The sequence below is a fragment of the Lepisosteus oculatus genome, chromosome 4 (assembly GCF_040954835.1).
Source record: "Lepisosteus oculatus isolate fLepOcu1 chromosome 4, fLepOcu1.hap2, whole genome shotgun sequence".
NCBI lineage: Eukaryota > Metazoa > Chordata > Actinopteri > Semionotiformes > Lepisosteidae > Lepisosteus > Lepisosteus oculatus.
Genome location: NC_090699.1, coordinates 36,177,622 through 36,194,833, shown reverse-complemented (window position 1 = coordinate 36,194,833; position 17,212 = coordinate 36,177,622). Strand labels below are relative to the sequence as shown.

General features: G+C 37.6%; 1 protein-coding gene across 3 annotated transcripts in view; it reads left to right on the top strand.

Moving 5' to 3' along the window:
• Positions 1–17,212, top strand: part of pcgf6 (polycomb group ring finger 6) — a 40,517-nt gene that overhangs the window by 6,385 nt on the left and 16,920 nt on the right. For 2 of the 3 annotated variants that reach the window (XM_006630816.3, XM_069189172.1), the window contains exons 7-9: positions 4,183–4,210; positions 5,808–5,906; positions 16,491–16,577. In XM_006630816.3, coding sequence (XP_006630879.2) covers positions 4,183–4,210; positions 5,808–5,906; positions 16,491–16,577 — 214 coding nt within the window. The remainder of the gene's footprint in view (positions 1–4,182; positions 4,211–5,807; positions 5,907–16,490; positions 16,578–17,212) is intronic. The other variant, XM_015347605.2, reaches the window with a different exon arrangement.

Below are 17,212 nucleotides of genomic sequence, written 5' to 3'. Positions count from 1 at the left end.
GCTGTGATTCTGAATTATGTCCCATGTTGGCTTCAGAGCCTTTCACAGTCCTGTTTTTCCTTGCCACATTTTTTTTTCCACAGTGGATTGTTTTTTTCTGGATTCAGGAAATCGGTTTTGTTCGTACTTTATTTTGGTTTTGTTAGCATTTCTGTTATTGCTGTCTGCAAATATTAACCCATAATATCAGTAATATCATTGGAGAGTAAATGTTGTTAATGAAACTGTAGTCAATCTGTAAAGGAAGGATACTGTGAAGCCCTTGAGTGTTCGGGTGTCTGTGTTGACTTATTTTTAAAACAGGGGATTAGGAAAACAAATGTTGCATTGGAATGATTTCAGGGCAGGTGTCCTCAGAGTCCCCTGGATTTTTCTAAATGTATTTTGTGTATCCAGGTGCTATGTGCAATTTATGGAATCTCTACATTTTTTCCTCTTTACTGAATTGATTTACTGTTGTAAGCAAGGCCATTTTGGTATTTATTAATAGTTACAAGGAAGCTGGTTTAACACAAGAAAGCTTCTATATTTATGACTACATTCTTTAATGTGAGCCATTAGCTGGTACTTGATAAGGGCTTTGAGATCTTAGATTTTCAGTGTTATGTTAAGGTAAAACCTTTTTCAGTGGGTTTACTTTTACTTTAGTAAATACAAAAAGTGATTGTTGGTAAAATGGTATTTTTACAAGACACAGATGATGGACAACAGTCAGAGATTTCAAAATAATTACTTGTGTTCTACTGAATGTCTAGGCCTATAGTTTAATAACTAGTCTTCAATGCTAAATAAAGAAACACCCAAGACAATTAAGTAAATTAACACTGAAGATAAAACATATCATCTGAAAATTTTTAACTGTTGAAGACCTGTGTATCCCCACAACCAATTATAATTTCAGTGCATTTATCAGTGCCAGCTATAATTTTCAAAGAGAAGTTAATAACTAGATCTCTCTCTTGTTTTAGGCTCATCTTTAAAGATCTCACCTTCTCTGAAATAGAAGGCTCTACACCTGTAGTTAGGTTAGTCTTTTCCAGAAGCCAAAAGGTAGTGCAACAGCCGTTTTAATTCAAATGCAGGAGCACCGTCTCCAAAGTAAAATGAATTTGGTCAGGAGAATTGTATTAATTAAAAACCCTCCTGGCCTCCTGGTTTTGGTAAAATGTAAGTGGTGGGTGGAATTAATGGTTTGCAATTTAATCATATTTTCAGTACCTTTAATTAAGGTAAAGGACGCTTTGTTCAGGTTAACAGTCTTAATGTGGATGTGGATGTTTTTTCAGGTTTTCAAGTGTAATGCTAATGTGATCAGTGGGGGGGATTATGGAAATGAGGCTTTTATCTGGCAGAGTTCTACCATTGACTTGAGGGAGGGGCATTGATTGAGTTTCTCCTTTGCTCTGGTGGATTGAGCATGCTGTGAAATATTGATGGGTTTATCTCTTTCTGGTAGTGAGCAGCTAACGTGTACCATATTTTGAGCGTCAGAATAAGTAATTAAAACCAAACAGAATTCATGTAGAATGTCTTGTGGATGCTGTTTAAACAGCTTTACTCTTTAGCTCTTTCTTCATGACTTATTGAACATTGTTTTAGGCATTGGATAAATGACCACAGGTTAAATGAAAATTCAGATAAATCTGAGCGAATTACCTTTTTGTAGTTGTGTAATAAGCTTCTCATGCAATACTGAAAAGAGAGGAAAAAAAACGCAACTTTTCGACCATGGAGCCTTCTTCAGGTGTTCGGCTGAAGAAGGCTCCATGGCCGAAACGTGTTTTCTTTCTTCTCTTTTCAGCATGGAATAAACCTATTACTTATTCCTTCTTAGCCTACCCATGCTGACGCAGCTACCCACCTGAACCTTCTCATGCAATAGCCTAATATTTCTTGTGACCACATATTACATGGAGAAATCGATGCTGTTGCATCGATCAGTGTTTCAAATGGTTTTTTGTCGCATTATCCATGAAGGTGAGGTCTGCTTGAGGTTTTTCCATTTGGGGTTGCAAACAGCTCTTCAAACTTTAAAATGGAAAGCAAAGCACTTAACCCGTTTACAGTGTTGATTAAAATCTAGTTGTTGTTTGAGGGAGACTTGTAATATGCAAGCTGCAATGATGGAGCAAGTTCACCTCATTGTGCCATTCATGAATACAGCACACGGGTCCAAACCACCCACGTGAATGACAGAAAATCAACTGCACTATCAAGAAACTGCACTTACAAGACAGGAAACTCTATTTTGGGGGAGTAAAAACTTTAGAAAACCTGAACACTCAGTTTGAGTTGACATTAGGTAGGTGTTGAAGGGTTGCTAAATGGAGGTGAATTACAATGTAGATACAGTGTCCTAAGTTTGTATGGAACTTTTGTTTCACAGGACACGTGATAACCTTCAAGCATTCAAGAGAAATCCTTCAAGCGTTGTGCAGTTGTCCACTTGTATTTGTAAGCCTGATGTTTTTGTAATGAAATAGATAGCCATTCTATTCTTAATAGCCAAATTCAATTCCAATTTTCATAATGTCAGCTAAAAACAGTTTATTTTCTCAAGCGGTCTTTCAGATAATTTATATTTCTTCTCTGTTATTTTACTAGAGGGTCTTTGATGTGTCCGAGAATAGACTGAAGATCACTTATCTAAAATCAATTGACTGAAGAACTCAACAGATTCTAATTATAGATATGTGTCTGACAACAATAAGTCTGGTTAATTAGGGCAAGGGTGAGCATCTGCCCATAATATTAAAAACACCTGGAGTCAAGGCAAGTTTTTAATTTTCCATATAATGGAAAGAAAAGTTACTGTAACCAAGAAAAAAAAGATTTCATAGCAATATTACCACCTAGTTTGCTCTTGTCAGATTTAAGAAGCTAAGTAAAATTAAACATCATAACAGCTAGAGTAAGATTGTGAGGAAAACCAGGTAACTACTGTGAGGCATTCATGGTTCAGTAGGTAGCAGTCGTCTCTCTGGACTACAATTTCCAAACCATTGCCCATATATGGAGACAGACACTGTGCTGTAGGAGGTGCCATCATTAGGATTAGTCTTTAAACTATTAAAGATCCCATGTTACTCTTTGAGATAGTAAGGGTTTTAATCCCGATGTCTTGGTTAAATTCCAGTTTAGGAATACACAATGGGCCTGCCTCAATTTCTAACTCAACTCAGTTGATGAAGTAGGCCCTCCCTCCTCATCTGTTGGGCGGAATGGATGCTGTGTTACCCGTGTGGGCACTGTGCTTTAGTCGTGAATGAAAGGGGTTCCCACCTGTATATGAAGCACTCTGAGATCATTTGAGATAAAAATACAATTAAATATTATTAAAATGGTATCATTGTTTAGATATTAGCACCCAAAGACTGCAATTATTACTAACGTCTTATTTCAGGAATTAAAATTCTTAATTTATTTCCCTTTTATGGTTTTTGCTTTCTGTGAATTCCTATAATTCCCCTAATTGGTTCAGTATTTGCCGTAGTCAAACCACTAATGTCAGCATTTCACAATGCTTCACAATGCTTTTTCTGAAGGAAGGCTAAAAGCTGGTGGAAGGACAGAATTCTAGTGCTGTTAACTTGCACATCTTGAGTATAGCGAGCAACACTAGACAAAAGCAAGACAGCAGCTCCCCTGTGCTAGTGTCTGTGTGACTGTGGAGGGCGTGCTGAAATACATGTGATGCAAACTTGTTTACTGTCACTTGACACTCCTCCCGAAGGTGTGGATATATAGTATTTGGGATGGAGTTCATCTGAATGTAAAGAGGGTAAAATTCAGTTGACTTTTTACAGAGAAGCATAAAAATATGAGAACCATTTTGCAGAAGTCAGGAATTAAGAGTCTTGATTTTATTCATAGGCATTAAACAGTCTTGAGAGAAGCATTCTCTTACATGTAGTATGTCTGAACATTTCATTTTTCATTTTAAGTACAAAACATGTCCAAATTTATTTAAGATTTTTTTTTTGCCTTTAATGACATTGGTCCCTGTTTAAAACAATGTAAACCTAATGATCTATTTTTATTTTGATAACAAAAGATAATATGCTATTCCCTGTGATAAAATTGGTAGATTCTTGGTAATAATTATGGTACTCCATAAGTATTAAGTGGATTAGATTTCATAATACTTTACTTCTTTTAACAGATTTTACTTCTGTTTTTCAGAGCGGAGGAGGGCATTGATAACTACAAGGTAAAGAACCTGTTTTATACCAAACTGTTAATTTCTTCACGCATAACTTGAAAGTTGAAAAGCAGTTTCTGACTTTAAAGACACATGTGCATTTTGACCTGGTGGTTTTTGTGTGAACTGTCATTATGTTAAGGATCATTATCATGTTAAAAAAACAGGGCCTTCACGACAATTCAGTTTTGTCCTTCTTTGTGACTCGTGTACCCGTGTATTGGACTAGTGTGTTGCAGTGTGCAGTGAAAATTTGTTATTGTGTTTGCTGCCAGGGTAGAGAACACACTCTGGCACTCAGAAAGACAAATCCAGCCTGTTCAGGCATGACGTCTGTTTGCATTTGTCAGCATTTCTGTGCTGTCCTGCAGTTATGTTCTGTTAAAAAGACAGTTTTTAAATGCCAATTGATTTTCACGTCTTTGAAGCAATACATTCAGTTCATGGTTATATTGTCGCTAAGCTGAACAGTTCAAGCAAAAGTAGTTTATTGAATGAATTACTGTAGGTCATGCACAAGGTGTTTTAGTGGAAACCAAATTAGAGCTGCAGCTTACACTGAATCCCATTGGTAAATTCAAAATTCTATGTGACTGTAAACTTTGATCCTTTCCTCTTGCTCATCTTGGCTCAACCCTAAATTTCCCTTTCATGATGCTCAGTGTACTGTATATAATATTATTGTTGTGTGTTATGTTTACTTTTTGATTTATGTTTGGTCAGATGGGCTAAATCAACTAAGATTTTCACATCTTCATAGGAGCAGCCTTTGGTATCGAACTCGCCAACGTTCTCATTCGATGAGACGGACCAGATTGCACTTGCAGATTAGTGTGCTGAGCTGTAAATAAAGATTGAGCACCTCTAGCCATTTTAGTGAGGAAAGAGTAGGTTGGAGAAACAAGTTGAGGCATATCCTGTCCCCTTGGAACTGCCATTTTTAATTTGGGCTGTTAGAAGAAGTAATGAGTGTAGGAAGAGGCAGAATTAAGAAGGCAGCAGAGCTGTCAGTTCCCCTTACTGATCCTACAACAAGATAGTAACCACGCCGATGGCAGCAGCTGAGGCCAGTGTTTCCGAGGCTTGGTTCCATCTATAACTCGGCAAGGAGACTTCCATATTTATAATGTATGACTTTTGCCTCAGTATTGAATAAAGATGAGTATTTTTCTATAATGAGTTTTGCTTCATGTTCAGTGTGATTCAGAGCTGTCCAGTTTTTGTTTAACTCAGGAAGATAGTGCCATCCTAATCAGAATTCTTTCAAATCTGCCACTGTGGCAGACGTGAATAGATGTTTCTGCTTTTCACTTGCTGTTAGTTTCTTAAAGTGAAAAAAAATCTGGTTTGTCTTGTATCTTTAAAGGCTGGTTCATGAAATGTTCACCTGTTTAGGGATAAGACATTGTACCAATGTCTATAGTTGGTACTTTCTCAGGAATTTGCACCATTTTCTTCTCACTTTGGGGGCCACAAGCAGGGGTGTAATTGCTGCTCAACTATAGTGTGAGACCTTTAATAAAAGCAGCCCTGTGCTATTCCATTATATGCAGTGCTGTAGTGAAGAACTGGTGTTGACTACTTATGCCATGCTTTTAATGTGCAGCCCCTCGAGAGGAAGTATGTGCGGGTGTCTGGAGAGGCCACAGTCCGCCACGTGGAGCTCTTCATCAGGAGGAAAATGGAGCTGAACCCAGGCTGCCAGGTATGCCGTCAGTCCCCGGGAGACATGCTGTCACTTTACACTAAGCAAGTGTTAATTCTGTGTGATTGAAAGGCCCATTTCCCCAGAGTTAAAGACATTTTGTTTAAAAGCCCTTAAAGTTATCACGTTATTGCTCAATATGTTGGTGGTAGTTGTGAATGTTTTATGTGATTATCAGAATAAGTACATTAATGTAATGTTTATTAGACAGGGAGAGTGAAAATGTACCGAGTTCCTAAATTGAGTATCGTTTTTTCATCCCCATTTTGCTACAAAATTATAAGCACTAATAACCTTGTGTGCAATTGCTCCAGAGAAGCATAACCACAAGTGTATGCATTCAACACTTGTTACCACTTGAGCTCAGTTAACAGCAAAGCGCTGTCAATGTTTTGTTTTTTGACAGTTATATGAATTAACTTCTGAGGTTGGGAGAAAAAAGGTTTAAAAAAAGCACTTAATCGCATTTAGATTTTACTTCTAAAGATGTACCTGGTCCTGTAAATATTGGAGGAAAAACAAAGACAAAAGCCTTGTAGGAAAGCAAATCGTGAAATTGCCCAGCCTTTCATGCTATTTCTCATGCTTTTTAGCTCACACTTTTTATCCCCTAGCATGTGGCTTTATTTACTGTCATCAGTACAGTCCCGTGTTGCCTAGCCCTGTTGTCCCTGTTTGAGCAAAATATTTATAAAAAAGGCATTTTGGGAAAGAAAGTTGGAAATTGTGTAGGAAAACTTGTCACCTAGGGATAAGAGGTTCTGGACCACATTTCTGCAATCGTAGGCATTAAGGTCAGCATCCTTCATTTGAAATCATGGCTTATTTAGCAATTACAGCTTTAAGCTACAGATTTAATTGTCATACTCCCTGTTTACTTATGCTGATTCCCCTGTAACTGATACTTCACATCAGAAAGATAGGTTTGAAAGAAATGTTGAAAAGTTGTGTACTTTTATACTTAATAATGAAATAGTGTGTAACATTGTTTTAATGAAAGTTGTACTTTCTTCTTTACTTCTTTCTGGTGACTGCATGTTTCCCAACAGCTATTACACATCTTCCCAGAGGGCATTCTTTTGCTGAAGTAGAGAATTACTATAGTAAATGATAATATAAGCAGTGGCTCTCATGTGAAGTGTTATGTGTAGGAATAAGGCATAAACATAACAGGGATATACTGAATATCAAAACTCCCTACACAATAGCAGAGCTTGCTCCTGCCCCTGTGTATGACAGAATCAATTTATGGATTGCAAATAGTGCCTGTCTTGCAGTGTTGGGATATTTGATAGCAGCTTGTGAAAACTCATTATAAGCAGGTAAATTAGGAAAGCAGCATCTACACAGCTGAAGGGCTGTTATTCAGGCCAGCTGAGACTGGAGAGGGGAGAGAACAACTGGAACAGATGGGCTCAGATTGGAAACGGGCTGTTGTACCATTGAGTGGTGGTCTGCCCTGCTATGTGTTTTTTTTCTTGCTCCTTATCGTGTGGTGCATTGATTTATGCATTGATAACCTCTGGTATTGTTGTGCATACAGTACATTCTTGCTTATTCCATGTTGACAAACTGGGCTTTTGCACATCTTCTTTGATGGAGATATTTAGCAAAAAGTAAGTAGAAAAAAAGATGTCCCTACTTTGAGTGTTACACGTGACTCTCTGATGCACTTTACAATGGTGTGTGCTGCTAATTTACTCTCCACCATGTCTGTGATCCATTAGTTTAACATGTCCTTTTCAAAATTGTGGTTTTGCTTAGGGAATGTGGTGCACATTACACATTACACAAGGAAAAATGACATACAGACTCCACATACATAGTTTGTCTAGGAAATTGATCAAAAGATCCTCTAAAGACTATCAAGCACAACTCAGAAGAAGTCCTTCTGTTCAAGTTTTGCTTTCGACTGTCTATGGAATGCAGTGAATTCTCAGAGTTGTACTCCTGACTGAGAGGGATGTTAAATAATTCAGTGGGAAGGACTCTACAGGTGTCGCACACATCCTGGGGGATCAAGAGCAGCTTTCATTAACAGACGCAGACATTTCTTGTCTCACTGATCATAGCAAATTTAGCAAGGCTGAATATGTATCTGTCTTTTTTATAAAGCCTTAGAATGGAAAATGTGTATTGGACAGTTTCTTTTGGGTTAGTAACACTGGGCATTTGGTATACATTTTCAAAAATGTTTGATATACATGCACCAGTGTGCTCTGGTGTTTATATCTATTTGGCTTCTATATTCCCTTTCTTCAAGTAAAAATAAAATTACAGTTAGAGCTTATCCTTGTCCTGAAGATTCATTTTCTAAAAGGATAGAGACGTGAAGAAATGGTGTAACAAACCCAGATAAGAACTCCAGCATTTTTTTAAAGCCTTTATGAGAAATATTTAATCTTCTGTCAGAACAGGGGCAGTCTCCAAACACAGCCTGTCAATATCTGTGTTGTATTCAGCAAGGGTTTCAAACAGGCTCTGGCCTAAGGCCTGTCTTTCTTACAGTGAGGACTGCTGAATCACAGAGCAGCTTGCAGACGTGGAAGCAGATCATATGAATTCATTATGTACAAGAGCTACAGGAGCCCTGATAGAGCATTTAATCTTCTTCGGGAACATATAAGACAGGGGCCTCAGAGGTTTTTCAGCTTTTATTTACTCGCAATCGTTTATTTTATTGATACAAACTGTTAGATTGCTTTCTAGACAAAAGTATGGGCTCATTTTATCTGAAGCAGTGATGTTTTCCAAATTTGTTTTTCTGTTTATATTGTCCTCACGTTTTGTCTCTAGTACTTATTTTAGCCTGGTTTTATAGGACATAATCTGGCTGTCAGTCTCTTTAGTTTAAGTTAAAAAAAAAATATTTACTGTTCAAAGTCACTGGGCACACGTTGAGTAAAAGTGTTCCAGGTGGGTTTATCATTCAAATTGAATGTATTTTTATTTAACAAAGAACATTTTGTGATTTAAGCTGCTCTTTGTTAACCAAACAAGGTCAAGGCATTTTGATATTCAAAAGCAGCCTTGCAGTGTCTCACAGCAGATGATAAATTGCATTAGTCTCATAATGCAGAATTCTTTCTGCTTTGTGTGATAAGATGCACTTCCTTCCTTTCCAAACTGTAGCTGTGTATTCTATGACTCTTATAGGAATCATAATAATAATATTTGCTTACACTTATATAGCCCTTTTTCTGGATACTCCACTCAAAGCGCTTTACAGGTAATGGGGACTCCCCTCCACCACCACCAATGTGCGGCATCCACCTGGATGAAGCGACGGCAGCCATAGTGCGCCAGAACGCTCACCACACATCAGCGATCAGTGGGGAGGAGAATAGATTAATGAAGCCCGTTCAAAGATGGGGATTATTAGGAGGCCATGATTGGTAAAGACCAATGGGAAATTTGTCCAGGACGCCAGGGTTACAATCCTACTCTTTTCGCGAAACGCCCTGGGATTTTTAATGACCACAGAGAGTCAGGACCTCAGTTTTACGTCTCATCCGAAGGACGGCGCCTGTTTATAGTATAGTGTCCCCGTCACTAAATTTGGGCATTAGGACCCACATGGAGCACAGGGTGAGCGCTCCCTGCTGGCCCCATTAACACCTCTTCCAGCACCAAACTTAGTTTTTCATTAGTTTATCATTTATAGTTTATTATTTGCGTTTTCATAATTTCTTAATTGTAGCGTTACCGAGCTTCCTCTTTCACAAAGTCAAGTTTTGAAGAATCTCTTTTGGGAACCATTTTTGGTTATTTGCTCTATCCCACTGCAAATAACACACTTCACCAGTGGAGTCCTAGGCCCCAGTGTCTGCAGGTTTTGGATCCATTGGGCTACACATTATTTTGATTAGACTAGTTTAATGATTTTCAAAGGTCTTCAACTGTTGTTAATTTAATGAGACCCAGAAAACATGAGTCCCCTCAAGGACTGGAGTTGTGCACCCAGAGTTTAGAGACCAAGGCAAGTGGTCAAGATTGATCACTTTTTAAAAATCTTTTTATATGGCCAAGCTGCCCTCTCCTTTTTGGGGGTTTTATCCTGTAATGTCTTCTGTGAAGTATTGACATGGTGCAAAGCTAGTATCCCTTGTAAACATATTTGGACAGACCTTTGTTATAAATGAATATTGTTCCTAGGATAACTCACCATTAGTACATGTATATTAGTTTTAAAAGAGTTAGAATCTATTGGATTTCATTTGATCAGTCATACAAGACCAATAAAATACAAGTGAGAGAGAGAGCATTTCATGCAGTTTATCATTTTCTAGGCACTCCACCCTTAGTCTCTAATGGGGAGAGGTTACAGCAGCTTTTATTGAATACTGCAGTTTTACTGCATTTATGCACTGTTACTAGTGCCAAGGTTTTTTATAATAATATTCTGCCTTTTATTTGTAAAGGATACATCACCAACAATGTAGAACATTGTTTATGATCTCTGTGGCCTTCCTGCTGGCTCACAGGCAACATAATTAATAGCAGACCGTGAAACAGCACAGCCTGGCCAGGCTCACATATCATCCTTCATACACTAACTGCATAATGAACTTCCTCCTGGTCCACAAGTAATGCTTGAGCCTGATGCTGCAGTCGTACAGTTTCAGAGTGTGCAAATGTCCCCCGTCTTCCTCACACTAGTAATTCTGCTGCTTCAGAGTAAGGGAGGGTGCAGTTCAAACTCTCCTTATCTTAAGTGCTGGTGTAGAACAAAGGGGCGAGTCTGCATGGGCGTCCAGTGGAGCGTAGTAATGGCTGTCGGTGCAGGCCCACGTTTCCTGGTGTGCTGGAGAGAAGTGGGTTTTACATTATTCATCAGGGCTCAGCTGTAATTGCAGGCAGAGCTCAGGAGACCTTATCGGGAGCGCTCCTGCTCTTCTGTGTGCAGGCAGCAGGCCGCTTCTGGAGACAGGCTAATTGAGCAGGTCCAGACCTCGCTATTTGAATCCGTTAATTTGATACATTAGGTTCTTTTGTGGCGCTATGTGTTTGTTCCATTGCAGTCTACATGATGTTTTCTCTTAATAAGAATATTATTACCTTTATTGTTACATTCTTTTTCTTCAGAGTTCGAATGTTTTTGATTGCAACTGACCAGAACAAAATCTCTGTACCTGCAGCCTATTGTCTGGATAAAATAAACTCAAGAGTTTCTTTTATTCTTCTTTAAATGTTTTGCTAGTTTAGAACAATCTGTGTCATAAACTGTGGAATGTAAAATAATGAAGTTCAAGTAGGCACCAAACACCTGAAGAAGGCTGCACAGCTGAAACTCTTTTCTTTTAGCATGGAGTAAAACTTTACTTGTTCTTTTGCAATTTAATGAATGTAATTTGACTGAATGTTCTGTAAAACGATATACATTAGCATGCAATAATCATAATCCCTGCTGTATCTTGGGTCTGTTCACATTTGAACACCTTGTTCTTCTTGAAGTGCACTAATAATTTTAGCATCTCCTTGGGATACACACATTGTGATTGACAAATACAGTGACCAAAAAAGCTTCATTAATGTGGAACACATTAACAAATGCCAGTACGTGCACAATTCCCAGTGTTTATAAAACTGCATGTTTACAATTCATAAATCTCTATTGCAGAGTAGCAGAAAATCATTTCAACACGTATTAAAATGTCCATCTCAATAAACCAAAAGGCAGCAGAAATCTGGAACTTACCAGGACACTCTTTCATTCTGTATTATAAAGGCTTGTGTAAAAGTTACTGAAATTTGGAAGCTCATAATTGTTTTCTGTAATTTTTACAGGTAATGTTTGCTTGTAATATTTGGTCTTTTCTGTCTTAATTATCCAGAGCAGCCTATTTTTTGAGTACATGTGTGTCGGTCTCCATCCTCAATTAGATGGAAGTGGACAGAAAGTTGCAGGGATGTGTGTGTATGAATGTAGGAAAGTGGAATAAAATACCGAGATAAATCTTCCAAAATTCTTGGAGGTAAGTAAATCAACAGAAACAGATTGGATGTGTCATGTTTCACCAGATGGTTCCTAGATTAGCTGCTTATGTTAATTACCTCTTCTACTGTCTCTTTATAAAGATCTACTCAGACTCAGCACGTGAAGAGTAACAACTAATGGCTCATATCCTTGAGGCACTGTGCCACCACTGTTTCCTGCTAGACACAGCTCTTTTAATAAAAAGAGCGACTAAAGAGTCACAGAATGTAGAAAATTGAATAACCCTACTGCTTGCAGAACCTTTGAAATTCTCTGAGTCATATACTATGTTTATTTTCTTTTTGAAAGTTAGTCAGGATTAGAGTGATTTAGGGTGTTCATTGTCTCTGAAAACTTTCTGAGAATTATTTGGCAGTTTATATAGTCTGTTTTACTGTTGCTGTTTGTTTCGTGAATCATGTATTTAAGAAGAAGCTGCTTGGCTGGAAGGTTTAAAAGTGGATTAGGCACACTGTGGACACACTGTGGATTCTCTGCACACCTCCTGTCCCTTCAGAGGCAGTCTGATGTACGAGGGTGGGAGATGATTATACGGCTGGGACATGCCAAGCAGGACCTAATTGTATTAACGCAGTGACTTGAGGTGAAGGTAATAGTACCAGATCTCTGAAATCTCAATGATGTGATGCAGAACTGAATGCTAGCTTTTAAATGTGTCCCATGTCCAGAAGGGGTACAGGCAGGCACACATACAGTACCTTCATTAGCAATGGTTCAACATGTTTTTCATCTGCACTGGGATAGTTATAGTTATGATGTTATATTTATAGCTTTGTCATCCAACCAGTATTGATGGAAGGTATTGCATAAAATATTCACTATGTTGGAAAATGTATATATACATTATTTTTAAATGCAAATACAGTACTATTAGCTGTCATATATGTCTTCTTGTAATGTTCTGTCCATTTGTAGCTCTTCAACTGACACATCTAAGGGATGATATGGTGTAGAAGCTTATCAGAGGGATATTGTCTGTAATACAGGGCTTAAATCAAGCTGTTGAACACCAAAAATCTAGTATCTATTTCCAGATCTTGTCTCTAGGCTAAGGCTGTTAAGGGTGGAAACTACACAAAGTGCAGCTTCACTATTTCCATGATTACTAATTTATTTGGCTGATGCTTTGTCCACCTAATATGGAAATTGAAATTGCACCAGCTCCAAGATACTTTGCTCAAGGCTATAACAGCAGTGTGTCACCTGGGATTTGAACCCTCAAACTCCAGTTAGGAGCCCAGAGCCCTGCCCATGTCTCCAGACTGCTGCAAATAAAGATATTTGGAAAATACTGTAAGTTTTGTTTTCATCATGATTGTGCCAAATGAAGATATTTGAACTGTAGTGCAAGGGCTTAATGTGTTGACACAGAGCACAGGAACTGGGACATGCAATAAAATCTTGTTAAATTGCAGTAATATTATCTGTAATTCATGCAGATACATACCAGGGATCTCTAATACATATGAGGATTTTAAAGTAACTCTGTGGCTGAAAGGAATAGACAAGTAAACTGAGTGTAAAATATTGGTGAACGTTTCTTGTCATCATGACCTCCACGTTTCAAAATTTCAGAATTTTGATTTGCTTTTAGTTACAGTTCAATCGAGCAGATCACACTTCAGAATCGCAGAACAGCTATGAGAATCGGGCCAGAGGTTGGAAGATTTTCATTTCAGCTTGTATTTACATCTAGCTTTTAAATGTGTCAAAGACACATTTACCAAGTCAGCATGTCAGTTTTTCTTTCCTGTATCCAAGATTTGCGTAAGCATGAATAGAGTAAGGTCTGCTGTCATGCATTTTTCATTAAAACTGCCTTGAAAGATGTTTACTGGATAATAGGGTAAGGGGCTGTAGAAAACCTTCTGTATGAATTTGAATCCTGCAAACAGGATACCTGCTCACGAGCATTTGTGTAAGTTATTTTACTTTAATTTAAAATGTGAGAGCACCAGTCTTAATATCATGAGTGTTAATGAATAATTCTCACCTTTTAAAATGAAAGAAACTCTGAGAGAAAGATAAAGCCCTTGCTTGTGGAAGCTTGTCATGCTGTGAATTAGTGATAAGTTATTTCCATAATGTATGCTGTTTTCTGTTTTTTCTGTTTTTGTTTTTTGTTTTGAGGCCACATTGAGGTACTTCATGTAACATTTCAGCTAACCAGTTTAAGTTTGTTTATTCAGCACTTTTACAGGTTCTTAAAAACACCAGTCTTTAAGAACACTGAATTACATTGCTGTTACAGTAAAACCATTAATACACACACAATTCTGAATACAATAGTATTACAAAATTGACACAAATATCTAGAGACATAAAATCCTATTGCTTTAACCTCATGTAGTGACCCTAGTCTAAAATCCATAATTATTTAATAATCTATTTTATTTAATAATTAATAGTAACTATTGATTTAATGTTACAATTTTGGCTTTGTTTTATCCTATTCAGTAAACTGTCCAAAAATCTGAATCTGAAAATGGGGCTTGTTACAAACATTTTCATGTTAGTATAGTGTTAGTGAATTCAGTTTGACCTTGTAAAACGGAGTGTTAAAAGATCGCTTTGTTCTACAGAAAAGGCAATTTAAGATCATAATGACTTCCTAATATGGAGTAGTATAAGATGTGGATTTTTGCCTTGTAGTTGTCTCTAATTGCTATTGTGGATGAAAGTAAAATTTGTGTCATACTGATTACACCAAAAAATATCAACACTTGCAATTCTGCTTAACAGGGAGCCTGGAGTTCTTTTATATAAAGGAAATTGAAGAGTTGTGTGTTTCGCAGATAAGGGTTCCTCTTTGATTGTGAAAGGTCAGTGAGATTGTGCTCCCCAGTGATTTGTTTTCCGTATCTGACCTTTCCTGTCAAAGGTTATGTTCATGAATCTTTCAGGTGCCCTCTGAAGGGTCACTGCTCACTATGCCTTGCAAATTGCCATAGCCACAATATCACAAATATTGTCGCAGATATTTGTAGCATTCCATGAAGTCCATAATTACTTTTAAACATTTGTTTTCCAAAACCTGAAAGTGTTACAGTACCAAGTCAAAAAAAAAGGTGCCAGTCATCCATGTCGTCATTATTTTAATTCACCCACATTTGTGAACCATTTTAGAGATCTACATCCCAGGAGTGTTTCTTGGTTCTCTGATTATTATTTTTTTTGCCCACCTCTATTCAGATGTGAATGGATTATGTGCTTACATTTGATGGTCTTTGCTTAAAATAATCTGTCATCTTGGTCAATATAAAAACATAAGGTGCAATAATTTGATTTTTTTTTTATTCACTCACATTTAGCAATGTTTTAACTTTCAACAGTTGGAAAGGAGCAAGTAAAGGTTAAATTACAAGCCAAAAGATAGAAAGGGGAAACAATGTTTCAGCAGTTCAACTTCCTTCAAGGTCATTTTCTTTTCAGAAATTTTATACAGCTTCTGTATTCTTTCTCACAGGCAATTTCGAAAGGTTATATTTAGCTAAATTGTATGTACTGTTTGCCAGAAATCACATCTCAACTTGCTGAAGGGCTGTTTATAAATTTATTTACCTTCTACGTGTGAAAACTGGTGCAATGATTAGATTGTTGTACATAAAATGGCAAAATTTCTAAATTTCTAAACTAAATTTAAAGTCTGTGCTCATTATGCTTGTCTGACCTTGTCTGACCACTGTGATGTTAATGGCAGATGGAGACATGAGTCAATATCATTCATTACTTTTTGCAGTCAGGACTCATATACACACTTACCCCTTAAAATTGAGCAGATATGAAATTATTAAATGCCTTTTGATATGCCAGCCCTGTAGGCTGGTGACAGGTCTGTCCTAGCATGATTGTGTGATTCGGTCTTGAACTGCGCCTATCAAACCAGCATTGAGATTCATCACCCTCCTCTCACAGGGCAAGTTGTGATTAGTTTTTACCTGACCATGTGGCGTGATGAATTTTTCCCACGAGACTGCTCCCGAATTGATGATTGTACAAGAGCTGCATTAAATTGACATTTTAATTAATGGCAAGCCTTGGCATATTGATTCTCTTTAATTCTAGAGGTTGAAGTATGGAGCCACCATTAGCATCACACCTACCATGCCTAGGGATGTTAAATATTTGAACAGGAAAGCATTACCATCTAAAACAGCCACAGTTTTACAGCAGCCATCAAAGATATCGATTGTAAGGCCCAGCATTATTTCTTGAACAGCTATATACTGAAATGCTAAAAATGTGTGGTATGTAGGATCTAGTCTGAGACCCTTCTTCTGCTTCACAAATAGTATTTTGATTTTTAAACTGGGAAGTCTGCCAGACTGGCTCATTGACTGCATGTTGTAAGTAGAAAATGAGTTTTTGGACATTGTATTACTTTTTTTTTGCAAATTTCACAGAAATGAAGTATTGTGAATGACCTCTGCCTGTATATCTGAATGCTGATATTGATCGGTAAGGTACTAGTTACTAAACACACAAGATTAAGTATTTCATTCATTCTTTCCCTGTTTTGAGGCTTATCTGCTTCCAGCATTGTGGGAGACATTCATTCATGTAAGCAATTTGTGTTCTTGTGGCAGGTGGATGTTGTTTGTGGGGACCATTTGCTGGACAGGTGCCAGTCACTGAGAGACATTCAAAATACCATGGGGGAGAGTGCTATCCAGGTTGGTATCCAGACAAATGCGTATCCTATGCCAGTGGTTTATGCAGGCAGCTGGTTACTCTTGACAGTTTAAGGGTGTCTTCAGATAGTACTGAAATATGCAGCTTTGCTTTTTAGGTATTAAAATTGGAACACTTTATTCCAATTTATTTGTTAAACCTGTGGACTCTCAGACTATTCTACGTATTGCACATGTATGACCTCATACCTAGACATAAACATGGAAAGACTTCATCACAGTCTACTCTTTCTCTATACTGTAGTACTCATCAGTGAAGCCCTGACATATATAATGCCATTTGCAGAAATAAATCAAATGGTCATTTCAGTAAGATAGAAACAAATCAAAATGTGCTTGACAGTCTAATTAAACAGAAGTTCTGACAGCCTGACTGCTTTGTAGAGAGCTTCCAGTGGACCACAACAGTGAAAAGTAATCAGCTACAGCCAGCTAGCAAGCCAATTATATCACCGAAGAGGGTTTATTCTTGAGGTGAAGCACATTTCATCCAGTTTTATGGAGTGTTTTCTTCAAACATTTCAGAAACATGAGGTGCCACTGTGCATGTCAGTGCTACAATGGAGAAATAACTCAGAGAATGACCGTATATACAGCAAAAGTATTCACCCCCTTAA